This window comes from Abrus precatorius, unplaced genomic scaffold (genome assembly GCF_003935025.1).
Source record: "Abrus precatorius isolate BTA unplaced genomic scaffold, Abrus_2018 Scaffold11, whole genome shotgun sequence".
Classification (NCBI taxonomy): Eukaryota; Viridiplantae; Streptophyta; class Magnoliopsida; order Fabales; family Fabaceae; genus Abrus; species Abrus precatorius.
This window is the reverse complement of record NW_020874303.1, coordinates 1355661-1374398: the sequence shown is the minus strand read 5'-3', so window position 1 is coordinate 1374398 and position 18738 is coordinate 1355661. Positions and strand designations below refer to the sequence as shown.

General features: G+C 27.7%; 2 protein-coding genes across 3 annotated transcripts; one reads left to right on the top strand and one right to left on the bottom strand.

Moving 5' to 3' along the window:
- On the bottom strand, nt 1–5469 carry LOC113855169 (ribose-phosphate pyrophosphokinase 4). Of its 2 annotated transcripts, none has more exons than XM_027486679.1 (7): nt 5228–5448; nt 2161–2476; nt 1403–1498; nt 1180–1248; nt 970–1098; nt 500–596; nt 1–407 (listed from the first exon to the last, which is right to left on the bottom strand). In XM_027486679.1, the coding sequence occupies exons 1-7, from the start codon at nt 5341–5343 to the stop codon at nt 274–276; spliced, it is 957 nt and encodes a 318-aa protein (XP_027342480.1). In that variant the 5' UTR covers nt 5344–5448; the 3' UTR covers nt 1–273. The 2 variants fall into 2 exon arrangements, with proteins under 2 accessions (XP_027342480.1, XP_027342481.1); XM_027486680.1 differs by having other exon boundaries at nt 19–407; nt 500–639; nt 5228–5469.
- A 10869-nt stretch (nt 5470–16338) lies between these two features.
- On the top strand, nt 16339–18738 carry LOC113854201 (glycerol-3-phosphate acyltransferase 1-like). Its single transcript, XM_027485088.1, has 2 exons — nt 16339–17181; nt 17866–18738. Exons 1-2 carry the CDS (start codon nt 16453–16455, stop codon nt 18736–18738), a joined length of 1602 nt encoding a protein of 533 aa, XP_027340889.1. The 5' UTR covers nt 16339–16452.

Sequence of the window (18738 nt, the reverse complement as noted above, 5' to 3'; positions counted from 1 at the left end):
AAGAGCAATTGCTTTTATAATCAAATTATCATAAACACATTTTCTTAGAGTTTTCTAAAAGAGCTATTATCTCCAAAAATAATCAAATTCAACATGTTATCAACTCAGTACAGTCCAGAACTGAAGAAAAGAAATTCATAGGTTTCATTGAGCTTTAGCTCATAATGCTTACACAAGTGAAAGGATGTCCTAGTACAAACAGGGATCAAAAATTGTAGTTGAGAATCTTTTTTATCAAAAAGCTGAATTTTTCCCCTTCACTAGTTTTTGCCTTCAAATTTGCAGAGCATTAGCAATAGACCCAGCTAGACTCAATACTTCGAAAGGAGCTTTATTTGCTATAGCTTTGACAGTAAGTGGGCAAGAATCTGTGATCCAAAAGTGGGCAAATGCATTCTCCAAGGTTTCTGCAGAGTAAATAAAATGGCACCCGCAATAACGTTCAAACATAAAAAAGGCATAAGAATGTACAAGTATGTGACATTAATTTGGTACTAACCATCTTTTTGAGTGAATCTCTCCCATGATTGGTTAGGGAACACACCATGGGTGACATAAGCACTCACCTTTGCTGCACCATTGGCTGCTAAAACTTTCTAGTGGTAACCAATAGAAAAAGAGAGAAATGTTCAGTTGCATCTAGATGCAGGAAGACAAATTGATTAACTGACATATACACGTGCATATAGAGTTCTTCACAAGCATTATTAATGTATATATGCAGACACATGCAAATACAAATTGCATGTTTGGTTTAGCTTATTTCTAAGAAATAATTGCTTATTTTTGCCTGTTTTCAGTGAGTTCTGAAAATAAGTGATTATTTTTCTAAATTTAAGCGTTACCAAACATGGATTAGTGTTGCTTATTTATGTTTTGCAAAGCCAATATCCTTAATCTTCTAACATACAATTTTTTCTTATGACAAAAATAAACATTTGCTTTTGCTGCACAAATTGAATAATAGACCTGACACTCAATCAGGGTGCCTCCAGATTGGACCAAATCATCAACAATGACTACATGATGACCAGAGACATTCCCTTCCTTGAGCCGAACTATCCTCTTGTCACCCTCACGAACCTTCGTACATATGACCTGCCACTTGTAAAATTCAGACAATCTATACACAAATAAAGTATACATTGTTAATAAATGAGATACTTAAGGCAGACCCACCACAGAAAAATTATCAAACTGCTTGTGGAATCGCTTCCATGCACCATCATCTGGAAATGCAATGACTACCTGAAAAATGATAAAAAATTCAAGCTATAAAAAAACTATGATAATAGAATGCATGGAAATTTGCCATGAATATAAACATTAAGTATCCAATCTTAACATTGCAAAATTGTTCTATAGACAAAGAAGTACGACTGAAATAATGCAGAATACTCACATTATTGACATCGGGAAGCTGACTCAGACGTTGCTTTAAGAGAGGAATGCCAGTCTCAAACAAAGGCAAAACCTCATCTCCAAAATAAAACCTCTCCTGCATAATTTCAAGTCATTAATAATAGGGTGGAAAAAAAATATTCTAGTACACCATTACAACATCAAGTATATATGAAAGCAGTGAAGAGAGACAAACAATGATGATGCAATGTTGCAAAAACTACAAAGCTTTCTACAAAGAAGAAGCCATAATCTCCTAAAAGTTTTAAGAGAGAATGTTAAAAAGATAAAAACACAAGTTCATGGAAGTTGAACAAAATGAGTAATAGTTGAAACTTGAAAAAGTTGTTCAAACAGGTAAAAGTTAAACATGTCTTATTCATATGCTATAAAAACTGAATATCAAAAGAACAGAACATAAATTTGGAATTAAGCTAAGTAATCCATGGTCATCTGATTTGGACATCAACTAAGCAAAAACATATTCATAATTTTCTACATTTTTCACCCATCTAATCCACATATTCTATTGGATGGTAGTATGGTACTCATTTATGCATTCTCTACATCAATGAAGAAAAGTTCTTTAAAAGACAACACAACAGAAATGCAGTGTAAACATGCACCTATCATGCGTAACCAAAGAACAAAAAGTATGCAACAAAATTTGTATTGTATATATATATTCATAAGGACCTTTAAATACACATTACAAAAGCAAAGCATATTACTTTCTTGAAATGAATTAAATACACAAACCTGTAAAGCATGAATGTCATATATGACTAAACTAGTTGGGCCACCTCTTGAAATTGGAATATTTGATAACATCCTTGCAAGGGTGAAGGCAGTTGCTACATCTCCTTCTTCTTCCATTCGCTCAAAAGATCCAGTTGGAAAGAAAGGCAATACCAATGTAAAGGAAGCAACAAATAGACGAGGGAGTGCATATATGACAGAAAGTTGTTCAAAGATGTGTGCTGGGGAGCTGAAAGATGCCAAAAAAGCAACATGTTGACCTCGGAGTTCTTCAGCATTATTAATATAGAGATTTGGAAAGCCATCAGCAAAGGACCTGGACAAGCATAAAACTAATCAGTTTTTTTAATTTTTGCCAAAAAAAAAAACGAAAAGGAAAACTACATTTATCATGCAGTTTGCTTAATAATATTGTACAGGTAAAATGTGGTTTTAGGAATCAAGGTCCCTAGACATCTGAGGATATGAGGGAAACAAAATATGTCATGATGTAACCATAGTTATCAATAGCGACCATAGCGGCCGCTATCGTGGCATAGCGGAGCGGAGCGGCGCAGTTCCGCTATGGCAATCCTATAGCGTTGCGGTTCAGTGTTGCGGCTGTCGCGCCACGAATAGCGGCCGGAAATCGCGAAAATCGCGGCTGTAGCAGCTGCTATACTGTTCTCCTTAAAAATTCTGAATCTACCCTTTGTTTTTTTAACATTTGGGGCTTTTAAGGGGGGTAATATTGGGATTTCAGCCCCCTTTTATTTTCTGAATCTTCTCCCTCCCTCTTGTAGACCCTAGCCCCTCAACTCACCTTTCAACTCTCTCCTCAGCTCTCCTCTCATTTCTCCTTTCATTTCTTCTCTTTTCTCTCTGTTTTTTCTATTTCTTTCTCTCTTTTGATTCTCCTACTTTGTTCTGTTTCAAATTTCAAAGCTTCAAGTAGAAGCAATGGCTGCTCCTGCACCCTTTGCCTTTTGTTATTTATTTCCTTCTCTAATTTGAGTTTTTCTTTTTTGTTTTGTTCCAAATTTGTATATTAATTTTATATTTTTCAGCATGTATGTGTGTGTATTAAAACTTCAGAATAGCAGTCATCCCACTACCGCTATTCCCGCTATAGCGTTTTTGAGGTTGGCCGCTCCGCGCCGCTATCCGGGATTGACTACTATGTCATGTAACTGGTATCATGATAGAACAAAACTGAAGTAATAGTATAACTTAATATCATCACAAAATAAGATTTCTAGGCAAATTAAGTCATGAGAAAACATTGAAACATAAGTATGACCCATTGAAGACCATATAATTTCTTCTGAACAAAATCCTTAATCCAAACTAGTACTCTTAATTGGCAAGCATCATATCATCATCATGAATCTATAATTCTCACTCTGTTTACTATGAATCAGATCCATCCTCTTCAATATCCATTTCTTTGGGCCATGATTCCATGAATCCTTTTGAAATCAATTTTTTTCTTGCTTGCTGCATACTGCATGTTCTTATCTCTCCTATTCAAGATTCTCTAGCAAAATCCTCCAATGTTAAAGTGTCATCATTAAAGACAACATCTTAATATCATTTAAAAAACCCATCTCCCCATTTCATCATTCACTATCTTCAGATATTATCAAGGGATATTAGATATATTGCAAACTCAACTATAATAATTTTAAGTGCTAGATTTGATGAAAGCTTAATCATGCAAATTTTTATGCTCAATTTGCTTGCACTTTTTGGAGTGAAGAAGCAGCATGAAGTTAAGAACAAATGGAACTAGCATGTTTTTCTACTAAGACAATACCAAAGTAAACTAAATTTGGACAGCATAGAGTTCAATTACAAATTTACACACTCAAAAACAGTCCAATTTTCTCTCAATCAGTTGCACCAACATACCAGCTTAGAAAGTAGCAGGTAGAAGGTAGAGGCTACAAAAACACTCCAACCCCTTTCCATTTCCTCTCACAATTATTCATAAAGCTTGTTGAGAGGACACCCTGGTCCCTACCAAAAACTAAGAGACACCAAGTTGAAGAATCCTTGCTTGGGGCCAATCAGGCGTTGAGTTTTTCCTCCAACCATACCATGCTTCAGTTCCAGCCAATGTGAACTTCAACGATTGTCATAATCTTTTCATTGAAACATACAAATAGACTCACAATATTTGCTAAGGGTGTACTTACATGCTGTAGAATATTTGGCATACTATTCAACTTTACCATCACAATTAACTAAGCCTAACTGGTAAGTAAAGCTAAAATGTTCTGTGTTTGGAACATTCATTTAACAATTCCCTGCAATCCAAACACGGTTTTCTCCTGAATTCTGGCTTTCAAACAAAATTATTATGAAATGTTAAACCTTGAAGAATAAATGAAATTATGTAGGACAAATGACACCTAGAAGAAAAAATATTCTCACAATGCAGATTAATCATGGAATCAGAAGATTATCAAAGACAATGATTACACATATAACCTTAAAGAGATGACTGCAAAAACCAAAGAATTTCCTCATAATTACTGATAAGCTAGTTAGTGCAAAAGGCTAGAAATCCAGAATCTAAGGTTCAGTTCAAATCTTTCAAGTTCTTCATTTGCATTACCCACAACTAACAATTTAAATTTCCCAAGACCCTTGAAAACCACTGTCTTGGACACTAATCATTCAGTGTCACATATGGACATGATACTTGATACCATCCCCAAACCTCAGAATTTTTAAGACAAGTGATACTAGGAATTTAGTCCCTCCAATGGAAACATGCTTAATTTAGCTTAACTTACAGAAAAATAAAAAATAAACTTTTCAACGTTTCCCCTTGCAGAACATTAACGGAAAGCCAATCTAAACAAGGAGTCAAAGTTAACATCATAGACAAAGGCACCCCATCCAATCCATCAAAAAGTCATAACTTATGAAAAAGAAGCAACAATCAAAACCAAACAAAAACTCAAATGACAAAGGAAACCCAGAACTAAGACACTCCAGAGAGACATAAACAAGCAAAGAACAAGTGATATACACAACACAAGGCAAGTCATTGTGGGTAGAGAGAGAGAGAGAGAGAGACCTCCATCTGATATTCTGGAGAGTGATGTGAGGAGATTGAAGAGCAACCTTGTGAGCAAGGTCTTGACAGTCAAGGGAGTAGAAGAGATTGACTTGCTTCTTCAGAGACTTCACCATTGCCAATGTTCTTCTTTCTCTCTGACAAAAAAGCAAGAGCGTAGGGACTAAGCAGAAAGAGAATTTAGAGGAGACACACGCAACATAACATAGTTACATAGGCATAGGAAGCTACGAAACCAAAAGGGTATTTGAGTCCCGAAAGACACGGAACAAAACATAGGGTGTGAGGGGGATCTGTCTTTGGTCAACAACATTAGTCAACTACTCTTTGGTCAGATACATGCCTCTCCACCGTTGGGGCTGCGCAAGCGTGTAACATGCAACATGCAATCAACAGGTGCAACAAATGGTGCTGACCCTCAGGATTATAATTGGATTTAGAATTTTTGAGTATTTGTAATACATCATATTAGTCATTTTCTCTTTCTATTAACTTTGTTTTGGTTTTATATTTTTCTTCAATCTGGTCTGCTAACGTTTATTTTGTTTTAAATTAATTTTTTTCATTGTAATATCATTAAATTTTTGCTGAAAATTCTCGCTTAAAATTGCGTTTTTGAGACAAATGTGGAAGGTTAATAATGAGTAAAAACTTTAAAAAGATTCGATCAATTTTTGTTAAAAAAATATAAAAATATTATGATTGAAACAAAATAGATCTTAAAGTACAATACAATATGACATTTTATTATGGTTAACAAAATCACGAATAAATTTGATAATTATTAATTATAATTCAACCTCTAAAATAATTTCTTAATTAATTTTAATAATTATTGAAAGAAAAAAATAAAAATAACTACCATTCATAAATAGTTTTTTCTTATTCTAATAGGATTGTCTAAATTACAAAATACTGATAATCTAAATAAAAAATTTAAAATTAAAATTTGATAAAAAAAATTATTATTAATCCCCATGTCTTAATAATGTAACTAACTCTTTTACTAATAAAAATTAAATTTTCAATAAAATTTAACGTTGATATAATAGAATGATTAACTTAAAACAAATATTAAAAAATTAAAAAATTGAGATAAAAAAATACAGTTAAAGAATCAAATTATTATTTTTATTTTTATAAAAATTAGAGTACATTCTTTATTTACGTTGCATAAGCATTTTAAAATTTAAATAAAATAAATAAAAATTAAAAATATTTACATTAACTTTTAAGATTCATCTTAAGCTTATAAAAGTAGTAATATTTCATTAAAAAATATAAGTATTTATTACATTAAAAATACAAAAGTGTGATAAATATCTTTCGAATAAAAATTTATTTTCACCACTTTAGCAATTCTATTTTTTTTCAAAATAATATAGTAAATAAGCAATATAATAAGGAATAAAGTAATATTTATAATAATAAGAATACAAAATATTTTTCTAATAATTTTGCAAAACATTAAACATCAAAGAAAAAAACGGAAGGAATATTACTTTTGTTTTCTTAAGAGATTAGTAAATATTTTTATTATTAATAATAAGTATTTATTAAATAGGAATAACTAAATAGGTCTTACTTTTAAAATTGAGCAAAAATTATAGAAATAAATTATTATAATCAAGATACATCAACTTTTGTTGATATAGTTGATACAGTATGAAAAAATTTAAAAATAAAAAATCAAATTAATATTGATTAAGGTGCTAATAATCTTTACAATATTTAAATTTTAAACTAGTTTTATTAGCTTGAATAATAAAAAATTATTATTTTAAAATATATATATATTTCAATAATTAAAAAGTAAACTTTTTAAATAATTATATACGTATATTTTTTATTTTATTTTTATTTTCTTCTTTATAAGAAATAATTATATATGTATGTTTATATAATAAAATTATTTTTAATAATATTTTTTTAGAAATTATTTTAACTTAATTCTATAAGCACTAGATATAAGGTAGTAGTTTTTTTGTATAAATATAAATATAAGTATTTATAAAAAAAATAAAAAAATTATATAAGGTAATAAGAAAAAAAATTCAAGTAACAACATTTATCTCCAAAGTTTAAAATAGAATTAACAAAGAATTAAATAAAATTAAACTTGTTGCAGTAAGAAAAAATGAAGTTCACATGCTATGTCATTCTTAGTCAATTGTAATTTTGAAAAAAAAATGTGACTAATTACAAAAGATAGTATTTCTGCTGAATATCTCACTTCCCAAATAAAATACTTTCGTTTATAACATATATGTTAGTTAAATTAAAATTAACAAATAGAAACTAGAAAAAAAAACAAATAGAATTTTAAAAAATTAAAATTAAATACTCAATGCAAAAAAAATATATATTAAAATGTTGCTAAATGAAAATAAAATAAAATTTTAAAATTTATTAAAAAGAGAAGTATTTATTGTATTTTTATAATTTTAATATAATTATGTATTTTTTTCATAAAAATTTTTATTTGTAAATACTTAAACTCAACCCTAAAAGTTGAAGTTAACAAAACCTTAAAAAGATAAATAACGATGATAAAAAAATTACTTATTAGATTAATTTAAATATAACTATGAGTATTTATATAAAATTATAAGCACATTAATACACACCCTACTCCATACCGGCATGATATTTAAATTGTAATTTAAAACAAAAACCTAACGTCACACATATCATTATATATAATGAATTATATTTTAATTGTTATTATATAATCGTTATATATAATAAATATATCCAAATTATCATATAAGAAAACATTTGTTTTGTTTATCAAATTTTATGAACATTTAGTAGAATAAATGTTTTAGTTAAAACATAAGGGGGATTGAAAATTCATTAAAAGTAGACCAAAAACTCACGAGATTGAGTAAGGAAGTAGAATCAAAGATCCAGCTATGTAAATTGAAGCTTAGAAAGGGTCAGTTCTTCCATCATCTGTAAGCCAAAATTAAATATCTATTTTCTTTTTTTTTAATTATTAATTTTTTGAATGAGATTTGTGGAGTTACATTGAAATTACCAACGAGTAAGTGCTGTTAAAATAAAAAGATGCTGAGTTATGATTTTGAAATAAAATTTTTGTATCATGACATGAGCTACTGGAAATGGATTAGGTGATACAAATGAGATAATTAGGGGAATGAGTTATCCCAGCATAAAGATTGTGATGCATGGTTTCACCTTCAACATATTTAAAATGTTATATGCTTACAATTAATTAATTTTCTATCTTTACTATTATTTATAAAAAATAAACATATAGACCAATAAAAAATAGTTAAATATCATAAATTATTAATATTTTATTTATTAAATGAATGAAAGCTTTACTCATAGATAAAATGAGTGTCTAGATAACATAAATTTAATAATAAATAAGAGAGTAAATATTCGTTTTTATTTTTAAAATGTCTATTAAGTTAATCTTTTTAATTAAAAAATTTTAACTTCAGTTTTTAATATTAAGAGTTGTCAATCATTTTGATTTTAATCTTTTTGTTTTGAAAACTTATGCATCTATTTCCTCTTTCACTTCATTGCCAAAATCTAAATGAACTCCCTCTACTACCAACACAACCACTTCTCCTGTCACTACAATGTCACGTTTGCACTTATTCATCATCAATCGTAGCAGCAATCAAAGTGACATGCACTGCTACTGCTCTGTCAAAGCTTTTGTTGCCTACAACACCTATTACGATTTTCCAATAGCCATGGCTATTGACTTCTGTAGGGAGCAATTCAAGAACGAAATACAAATTGGTCTTTGGGTTTAAGTGCAGCGAAGCTAAGAATTCAAGGAGGGAAAAAGAGAGGGTGGGAAAACTTGTATAAGTGTATCTCAAAAACGTCATAACATCTACGAAATTAATCTTTTGCATTTTAGGTAATTGTTTTGCTTTTTCATTCATAGTACTCACGACTTTTATCTTCTCATCTATCATGTTTAGAAACATTTCGAATGTCATTGTTGCTGTGGTCGAAGATGGATAAATGATCAAGAAAAAAGACAGAATAGAAAAAAAATTTAAAAAATCTCAAAAGTGAATGTATAAAATATTATTTTATTATTTAATATTAATTTTTCTTGACTATGAGAACTAAAGTGATTAACAATTTAGATTTTTAAACCTCATTTAATAGAAAAAAGTAATTAACAATTTTAATTTAAAAAATTAAAGTTTAAAATTTTAATTTTAAAAAAAATAACGTTAATCACATTGCATGTTAAAGTAACTATTTACGATGTAAAAGAATTTAATAATTAATGTATTTAAAAATAAGTATTTTATTTTTATATTTTAGATTCACAAAATATTTTAAAGCTGTTATTTTATTAATACGACTCAGAGTTGTATTATATTATGTGAATTACATATTATAATACATGAAGGCATTATGTCATGTGAGTTATACTTGTTTGAATATTGAAAATTATATAGGTGTATGCTATGACATGTATGAGAATAATAAATATGTGTGAGCAAATGGCATGGATGTGTGTGCACTGTTAATTGAAAGAATCGTGATGTTTTCTTACTCTTTTTCCTTTTTGTGAAGATTTATTGAACAAATGAACTGTGGATTAATATGTGTGAGCATATGACATAAGGAATAAGGATTATCATCAAATTTAAATAACTTACTATTAGAATTCTGTTGATTTGACTGAGGAAATATATTTCTAATATATAAGTGATAACCTTTGGGACTGGGAGTCCTCATATAATTTACTTATTAGGAGAAAAGGTGAGATTATTGAAGGGAGAAGTATCTATATAAATAAGAAAATTAATCATTAATCATGCTTAGTTCTAAATTGGTGGAGAACCTTAAATTGTGTCAGGGTATATATAGTAGGTGTAAAAAGTTTAAAATTCAAGTTGAACACTCCCTCAAAACTACTAACGTTGACCTAATGTTGTCAACAAAATCCCTGTTAACAACACTCACATATAATATATTGTCAACAAAGTCTTTAGGGCATTTAGATTAAGTGAATAATTGATGCAGGTTAGTATTTGACCCTCTTGATGAAACAATAGATTAATCTTGGAAATCTTCATAATTTCTATCTCATTTGCAGAAATTATCCCAGTAGTTGCAGGAATAAAGCTTGTTCAATTACATGAGCTTCTATAATTAATGTTTTAATTTACTTTAAAATATCATAACTTGAGTGAGATAAATGTAAAAGCAATATTTTTATTTATTAGGAAGCTGAATATGTATTATTTTATATTATGGTAAAATTTTAAGTCTAGAAGGATTTTGGGTCATTCCTAGTTTGGTGAAAGTTTCACTAGTGAGTTGAATATACCATTTGCTATACTTATTCAAATCAAGTATGACTTAGTTCAAGGTAAGTGAGACGATTTCCTATCCTATATGTCATATGGAAGAACAATTTTTGGGCAATTCTTATTTTATTCATGATTTTATTATTTCCTATCCTATATCATTTGTACCCTCAGTGTGAGAGTTTATTGTGAATTAATGAAAAAAGGTCCATGTTATAATTGATTCCAATATTTTTTTTATATTAATTTTTTAATTTTATTAATTAAATTAATATTAATTACCAAACACATAAATTAATTGCTAAGAAATTATTTTAAATTAACTTGTGATCTCTAACTTAAATTTCAATAAATATAATAGTATTAAATATTCAAGAGAACTTTACAACCAGGTGGTCAATATCCCTTTAAATGAAGCATGGATTTTTGACAAACTTTGGCTGTGTAAAACTTTGTATAATTAAATAATTATAATTTCTTAAAGTATTTTTGAGCTTAAATTATTTTCTACCTTAAACTAAGACATTATCTTTTACATGAATTAAAATTTTGTTAATATAAAAATGTTGTTAACTAAATTCAAACGTTTGAATTTAACAATTACAATTGAAGTAGTTGAGATATTGTAACGATGCGTTAATATATACATGATTTGAAATAATATAAGAAAATTAACTTTACTTGGAAAAATTTAAACTGGTAAAAATTATATATTTTCTTGTATGCCATTTATAGTCCATACATACAATTTGCAAAATAGTTTTTGATAATTATTTTATAGTATTGACTAAAATTGATGATAATTACTACATATGAGGGGCAATCCAATTGAGTGGCACAAGCATGATCACACATTTTTGTTGAAGGATAACCAAGAGGTTATAAAATTTATGTATACTTTAAAATCATATTCATGCTTATATCCACCACAAATAAAATCATTGAAATATAACCTTAAATGGTAAGACGTGATCATTCATATGAAGTAATTATAGTTTCAATTAGGGTACCCACCCCACAACAACTTCGCTAGAGTATTAATGGAGCATACACCTATTTCCTTTTTAAATATGTTAAGTGTGTATATATATATATATAATTAATTTTCATATGATTACCAAACAAAATAAAGTGATGAAAACAATAAGAATATAGCAACAAAAGTTAGTCCAATTATAAGGATTGAATTTATATTTTATAAGAATACGCATTTAAATTTCACTATCCACATAAAACTTTATTAATGAATAATCTCTAAGTCCTTTTGTAAGTTTTCTTGGAAGCTGACACCATATCTTGACCTATAACTAAACTAAACCTTTGTTCAACAAGAAAGAGTGATATCTCCAAAATAAAAAATAAAAAAATTATTTTAACAATTTTATCTCCATCGATCTCAATACTTACACATATATAACTTTATTTTTAAAAAGAGTATATATTAGTAAATTATTAGTTTTTGTTTATTAATATTTTTATAAAGGTGTATAATTATCTAATATCTATCTATCTATCGAATTTTTTTTTTCTGAATTAAAAAATATATATGTGTGAAAATATTAATTACTAATGAAAACAAAATTTGTGTAGGGTTTAGTTTTTACATTCTTTAACATTATAATTCATATATTTTATGTGATGGAATTAGAATTTCTTAATCATGTGAAAAATTTCTTACAAAACTTACAGTGGAAAGCTTAAATTCTGATGATGATCAGCTAACAAAGCAAATTTTTGTACTCACTCCTTCCAGAGGAGTCATTAGCAGATCATTCAACAGATGAGTTCAGTTGGTAAAACCAATCAATGTTAGCATGACAATTTTGGATTTGAAATTTGTTGATAGACTTTAATTTTTAAACATTGTAAGTATAACTAATTAAAATATATTTTAGACATCATTTTATATTAACTATTACAAAAATTAATGATTATTTTTAATATAATAATTTATAATAAAATCGCAGTGTAAAAATTATTTGTACTATCTATGTATTTAAATTAATATTTTTAGTTAATTAAGTCTTACTTAAGATAATTATTTATTTCATTCCATGATATAATATTTAAGAACTAACTAAATGAAATGTTAAATTTGTGATATTCTTTTTATCCTCCCACTTCAATAGATAAAATTAATCTTATAAAGTTATTTTCAGGTGTCAAGATATAGATATCCATCATAACAACATTTTTTCCCCCTTTATACATGAATCGATCAAACTCAAAATAAAAAATAAAAAATTTAAATCCTTTTACTCAAATCAATTTGAGACATTCTACCTATTTACATTCTCAATTAATTCCTCAAAACAATTTTTATTGGAGTTATTTAGAACTAAAATTTCTATTTACTTATGCAAGTAAATGATACTAATTGTGGATTTTGCTTCAATCAGCAAGCCTTCAGAGCATTTGATTTAATTTATGTGTTCATGTTTTTGTTTCTTTAATTTTGACATTGTTTTTTTGTCTTCCAATATTATTGAACTTAATATTCAGCATCATGGACTTGTTATAAAATTAAACTTGCATAGCTAACTCCTTCTTTAACTTTTTCGTAATTGCATTAATTATTATCAAGAAAGACACTTTTTGTCCTAAAAATCAATTGATCTTATAACTAATCATGCTTTTTTTTGCTAATTATAACTAATCATTATTTATATATTATTTCACATGCAAATGAAAATAAATAAGATCCAAGTGTACTTGCCCGTTGACACATGCTTAAAAAAGGTAGATATATACCATTAATGCCCGTCATTGCATGCATGCATCCTTTTAAAACAAGCAACTAACAACTACTCTTCACATATCTCTCAACTAATTTTGTAATTAATTTTTTAAATTTTCATTTTCAAAGATTCAACTAATTTTGTAATTAATTTTTTAAATTTTCATTTTCAAAGAATATTCTAATTAATAGATAAATGAAGTAATCAATTATCAGAAATGATTTATTCATGCGACTAAATATTCTTATATTTCCAAATATATAGGAAAAAGGATTAATTATATTTATATATTTTCTAAGACTTGATATTTGCGAAAAATAAACCAATGAGAGAAGGCTAGGAACTGATTATGATTTTTATGAGGAGCAATTCAATTGCTTTATAATTTCCAGAATTTAGCACCCAATATTTGATTGGAATATTATTAATATTAATAATTAATTTTACATGACAAGTTGAAATTTTAATCTGCCAGCACTAAATGGATAAATTTCATTTTCTTTACAAATATGTTTTATTTAAAATATTATTTAATCAAACTCAAATGTAAATGTGTAAGGATAAAATTAATGTAACATTTTCCATTTTTAATCATAATTGTTTTGGAATATTTCGTATTTTTCTACACAGAAATTGTTTTTTTATTGCTACAATCAATATATTCTTACTATCGGTAATTAATAGTATCTAAAAATATTAAAATGTAGGTAGCCATCAAAACACTATCTAATTTCTAACTGTATTCCTATCATAATCAACGACAGCCATAAAATCTCAGTTAAATCTAATTAAATTTTATTGGTTTTTTATATCACTCTGAGAGGATTTTAGTTAAACTGTAATTAAAATGTAGATATGAAAATATTTTAAATTTTTTTATAATTTTTAAAATTAATTTTAAATTGCAATATACAGAAGACAAGAAATTTAAAATATACGGGCATAAAAAGGGAAGGTAAAATTATACTCCCTCCTTATCATTCCTATTGATTCAAACATCTTAAGAATAATATTTATATTTACTAACTACAATGATAAAATAAATTAATCAAAATATTAATATTAATAGTGTTAGAATTATTGTAGTGATTAATTAGCACGAAAAAAATTCTAAAAAATAATATTAGAATTACTACCTCCGTTTTATTTTCTGTTACATTCATTTTTTATTCTCATTTTATAAAATTGATTAAAAATTATTTTTTTCTAATTTTTATTTATTAATTAATATATTTCATTAAATATTTTTTCAATAATATAGTAAATGAAGATTATAATAAAAATAATTAATTTTTTTACAAAAATTAAAATACTAATTTTTTAAAATTTCTATAAGAAACCTTGAAATAAACGTTAGAGGAAAAAAAACAAAGGAAGTATTACAATAGTTAGTTTGTAATTTGTCCATTTTTTGTTTTCCTTAATTTAATTTACAGTTAATTATTAAAATAATTCACTCTAGTGTAAAATTAATCTCTTCAAGCATAATCATAAAGGAAAAAGCAATGACGATAAAACTATGTTTTCATATTTATAAAAATAATTTATTTATTTTTGTTTTTAAATTTATTTTTATATTTTTATAAAATTTATTAAAATAAGAATTTTCAAATTATATTAATAATTTTATCATAAATCTCTTCAACAACTACAATCATTAAATCTTATCTTACATTAATCGTATAACATTATTAGAGTCGATTAAAAAATCAAAATTTTCAATATTTTATTTATGATAAGAATTTTTAATAATTTTTCCTAAAATTCTTATAAATATTATCCTAGTTCTTTTAATTGGACTAAAAATTATTCCATTTTATACTACTTTCTTATGCTTACAATGACCTTCTTTATATGTATTTATAATAAGTCTCTTATATAGCAAACAAGTATTAAATAAATACTTAATTAAATTTTTATCCAAAAACAGCCTTATAAATATAACATAACACTAATAAAAAAAGAAGAAGATAATATTATATACATAGGATTTTTCAGAAGTGAGATCCATTGAGATAACAATTTGTTTACCACAGTTATGTTGTAGGTTTTATCCTACACAATTTACACTGGTTAACATTTACTAAAAAAAAAAGAGTGAAAACTCAAACCTCAAATCTATTGAATGTAAAATTTTATCTTGATAATCATCGGAATTACTCCTAACTAAATATTTATATAAGACAAAGATAGAACAATAGGAATTATTAATTTTAAAAAAATTCACAACACCCACATATATAAATCCCGGCATGGCAACTGACATGGCATGAATCTAATTGAAGAAATGGTTCAAAAGTAACACCATAAACACATTGCAATTCAATATGACAGATATATAGCAATAAGTAGCATTATGATTCCTATTACTGATTTAAAATAAACAAAAAAATCTAAACATTAAAGATTATTTTTATTAAATAATTTTAATTTTATTTATTAACTGGTATTCTTAAAATGTCATTGAAGATTTTTTTTCATATTATAAATATATAATATTTACTTAACATTATTTTTGTTTACATCTTTTTTTTAAAATGTTAAATCATCTATTAGGAAAAGGAGTTTTTAATAAATATAAAAATGATTAGATTTTTTATCAGAAAAATATAAGTACGGACTGAGGGACATATTTAGGGGGTTAGGAACCTCTGCCAAGGTAGCTTTTATATATATATATATATAATAAGAGTTTACTTTTGGCTCAACAGTATTGTAAAAAATTTTATACCGTAAATAAGTTAGAATGTATTATAAATATGGTTTTTACATTAATTGTTAGAGAAATAAAAAATTCTTGCTAAAATTTTACACTATCAGTATAGATTTAATTAAATTCATAAAGGATGTAATTTCTGAAAATTATTTCTTACATAATGAGCATTTTCACATGTCAGTGGCCTAGCAAAAAAATCTCTCTCTCTCTCTCTCATATATATATATATATATATATATGAAATTAATGCAAGCAGTGTGTTAACCAAGTACTATATATATAGTGTATCTTTCTTTGCAGTTCTGCCCGGTTCCATTTTAATTACTATAAATATTCTCTGCTATCACAAAATTGTCAGCAATAGTTCACTGCCTTAGCACTCTCAGTTTCATTCACTTACCCTTTCTTGTTATATTTCAAATATCATAAGCTAAGGGCACTCAACAGAATATGGTGTTCCCATTGGTGCTCCTAAGGCTTGGAAATTGGATCATGTACCAGCTACTTGTTAAGTCATATTATGGAGTTGCGAGAAAAATTAAGAGCTATGGATTTGGTTGGGGTGATTTTTCATCTAAGCAATTGCAACAACCTTCTCCTTTTCCTAGTGTTGTAAAGTGTGATTTGGAGGGTAGAGGGTCACAAACTATGGTTTGTGATATTCATAAGGTCCTACTAAGGACACATTCTTTCTTTCCCTATTTCATGCTTGTTGCCTTTGAAGGTGGTAGCATCTTAAGAGCACTTCTCTTACTTTGTTCTTGTCCTATTCTGTGGATTCTAAACTATGAAATGAAGCTTAGGGTCATGATCTTCATCTCCTTCTGTGGACTCAAAGTGAAGAACATGGACAACACTGCAAGGGCAGTTTTACCAAAGTTTTATTTGGAGAACCTCAACCTTGAGGCTTATGAGGTAGTGGCTTCAGCAGGGTGTAGAGTTTTCTTCACCACTATGCCAAGAGTGATGGTAGAAGGATTCCTTAAAGAGTATTTGAATGCTGATGATGTTATAGCTACAGAATTGCACACTGTTGGTTGTCACTTCACTGGTTTGCTCTCTAGTTCTGGTTTGCTTATGAAGCACAGTGCCCTCAAGGATTACTTTGGAGATACTAAGCCTGACCTTGGAATTGGTAGCCCAAGAATCCATGATCAACTTGTTATCTCTTATTGCAAGGTATATCTGAAGCTAGTTACTTTTGTGGCTATATAGTGAGTATTAATTAACTATTTTATTAGTTTCCTCGTTTTACTTTGAGCTAGAGAAAGAAATGTTGAAAAATGATTGTTTCACTTTTTTCCTTTTATATATATAGGTGTGTGTACTTGAAGCTTGGTATTGTTTGACTATTCATGTGTTAGTTTTTATGTCATGTGTTACTTTTCTGTATAGTTATATCAGTGAGAGGAATTAAAATCATCAATTTTTGAAAGTATAAGAATTTTAAAAAAAGAAAATAATTTATAGGTACTAAAATAAAAATTTAGTGTATTTGAGGGATTAAAATATATTTAAGCTTTAAATAAAAAAATTACAATAAAATTTGTTTTCTTTCACAAAGGTATATTATTATTTGAAGATCAATAAAAACACACTCCTAAATATTACTGGTTAAAATTATTATAAAGAGTAAAACCTTATAATTTTTATAGCTTTTCATACATTTAATTAATAATTAAAAGGGTGTTGATAGTATTTTTATTTTTCTTATTATTTTACCTTTTAGAATGTTCTTTTATTTGGTAGAATATGATATATATTTAATCACATTTAGATTGCAATGTATCGGATATCTTTAATACATGATATCTTTACTAATGTGTCTAGTCTTAACTAATTCCAACTACATGATAATGATAGGAAGCATATGTGGTGATCAGTGAAGAGGGCAAAGCAATGCCAAGGGACAAATATCCTAAACCTCTAATATTTCATGATGGAAGACTAGCATTTTTGCCTACTCCTTCAGCAACTCTATGTATGTTCCTTTGGCTTCCAATTGGAATTATATTAGGCATATATAGAATTTTCCTGGGTGTTTTCCTATGTGGTAATTTTACACTCATGCTAGCAACATATAGTGGTGTAGATTTGAATTTCAAAGATTGTAACAAAAAAGGGTCAGAATTAAATGAAGGGGTACTCTATGTTTGCACACATAGGACACTATTGGATCCAATTTTTCTTAGCACATGTTTGGGAAAGCCTTTAACTGCTGTCACATATAGCTTAAGCAAAGTGTCTGAGTTGATAGCCCCTATTAGGACCATGAGACTGACAAGGGACAGAAAACAAGATGGAGATACTATGAAAAGGTTGCTTTGTGAAGGAGATTTGGTGGTGTTCCCTGAAGGAACAACTTGCAGGGAGCCATATCTACTAAGGTTTAGTTCTTTGTTTGCAGAATTGGCTGATGAGATTGTACCTGTGGCTATGAATGCTCAAGTGAACATGTTCTATGGGACTACAGCTAGTGGACTAAAATGTTTGGACCCAGTTTTCTTTTTCATGAATCCTAGGCCTAGATATGACATTGAAATCCTTGGAAAGGTTCCTAAGGAACTCACATGTGCTGGTGGAAGGTCTAGTCATGAAGTGGCAAACTATATACAGAGACAATTGGGTGATGCTTTGGGATTTGAGTGCACCAACCTTACAAGGAGGGATAAATATATGATGTTAGCTGGGAATGAAGGGGTTGTTCAAGAAAAGAAAGGGGGAAGATTGTGTTGA

Bases quoted from the DNA above. Each gene is read 5' to 3' on its own strand.
- LOC113855169 (XM_027486679.1), bottom strand. From the start codon at position 5,343: ATGGTGAAGTCTCTGAAGAAGCAAGTCAATCTCTTCTACTCCCTTGAC. The intron at 1,249-1,402 runs GTGAGTATTCTG...ATCATTTTTCAG, and splicing joins AGCTTCCCGATGTCAATAAT to GTAGTCATTGCATTTCCAGA. The intron at 597-969 runs GTCTATTATTCA...GGTTACCACTAG, and splicing joins GCACCCTGATTGAGTGTCAG to AAAGTTTTAGCAGCCAATGG.
- LOC113854201 (XM_027485088.1), top strand. From the start codon at position 16,453: ATGGTGTTCCCATTGGTGCTCCTAAGGCTTGGAAATTGGATCATGTAC. The intron at 17,182-17,865 runs GTATATCTGAAG...TGATAATGATAG, and splicing joins TTGTTATCTCTTATTGCAAG to GAAGCATATGTGGTGATCAG.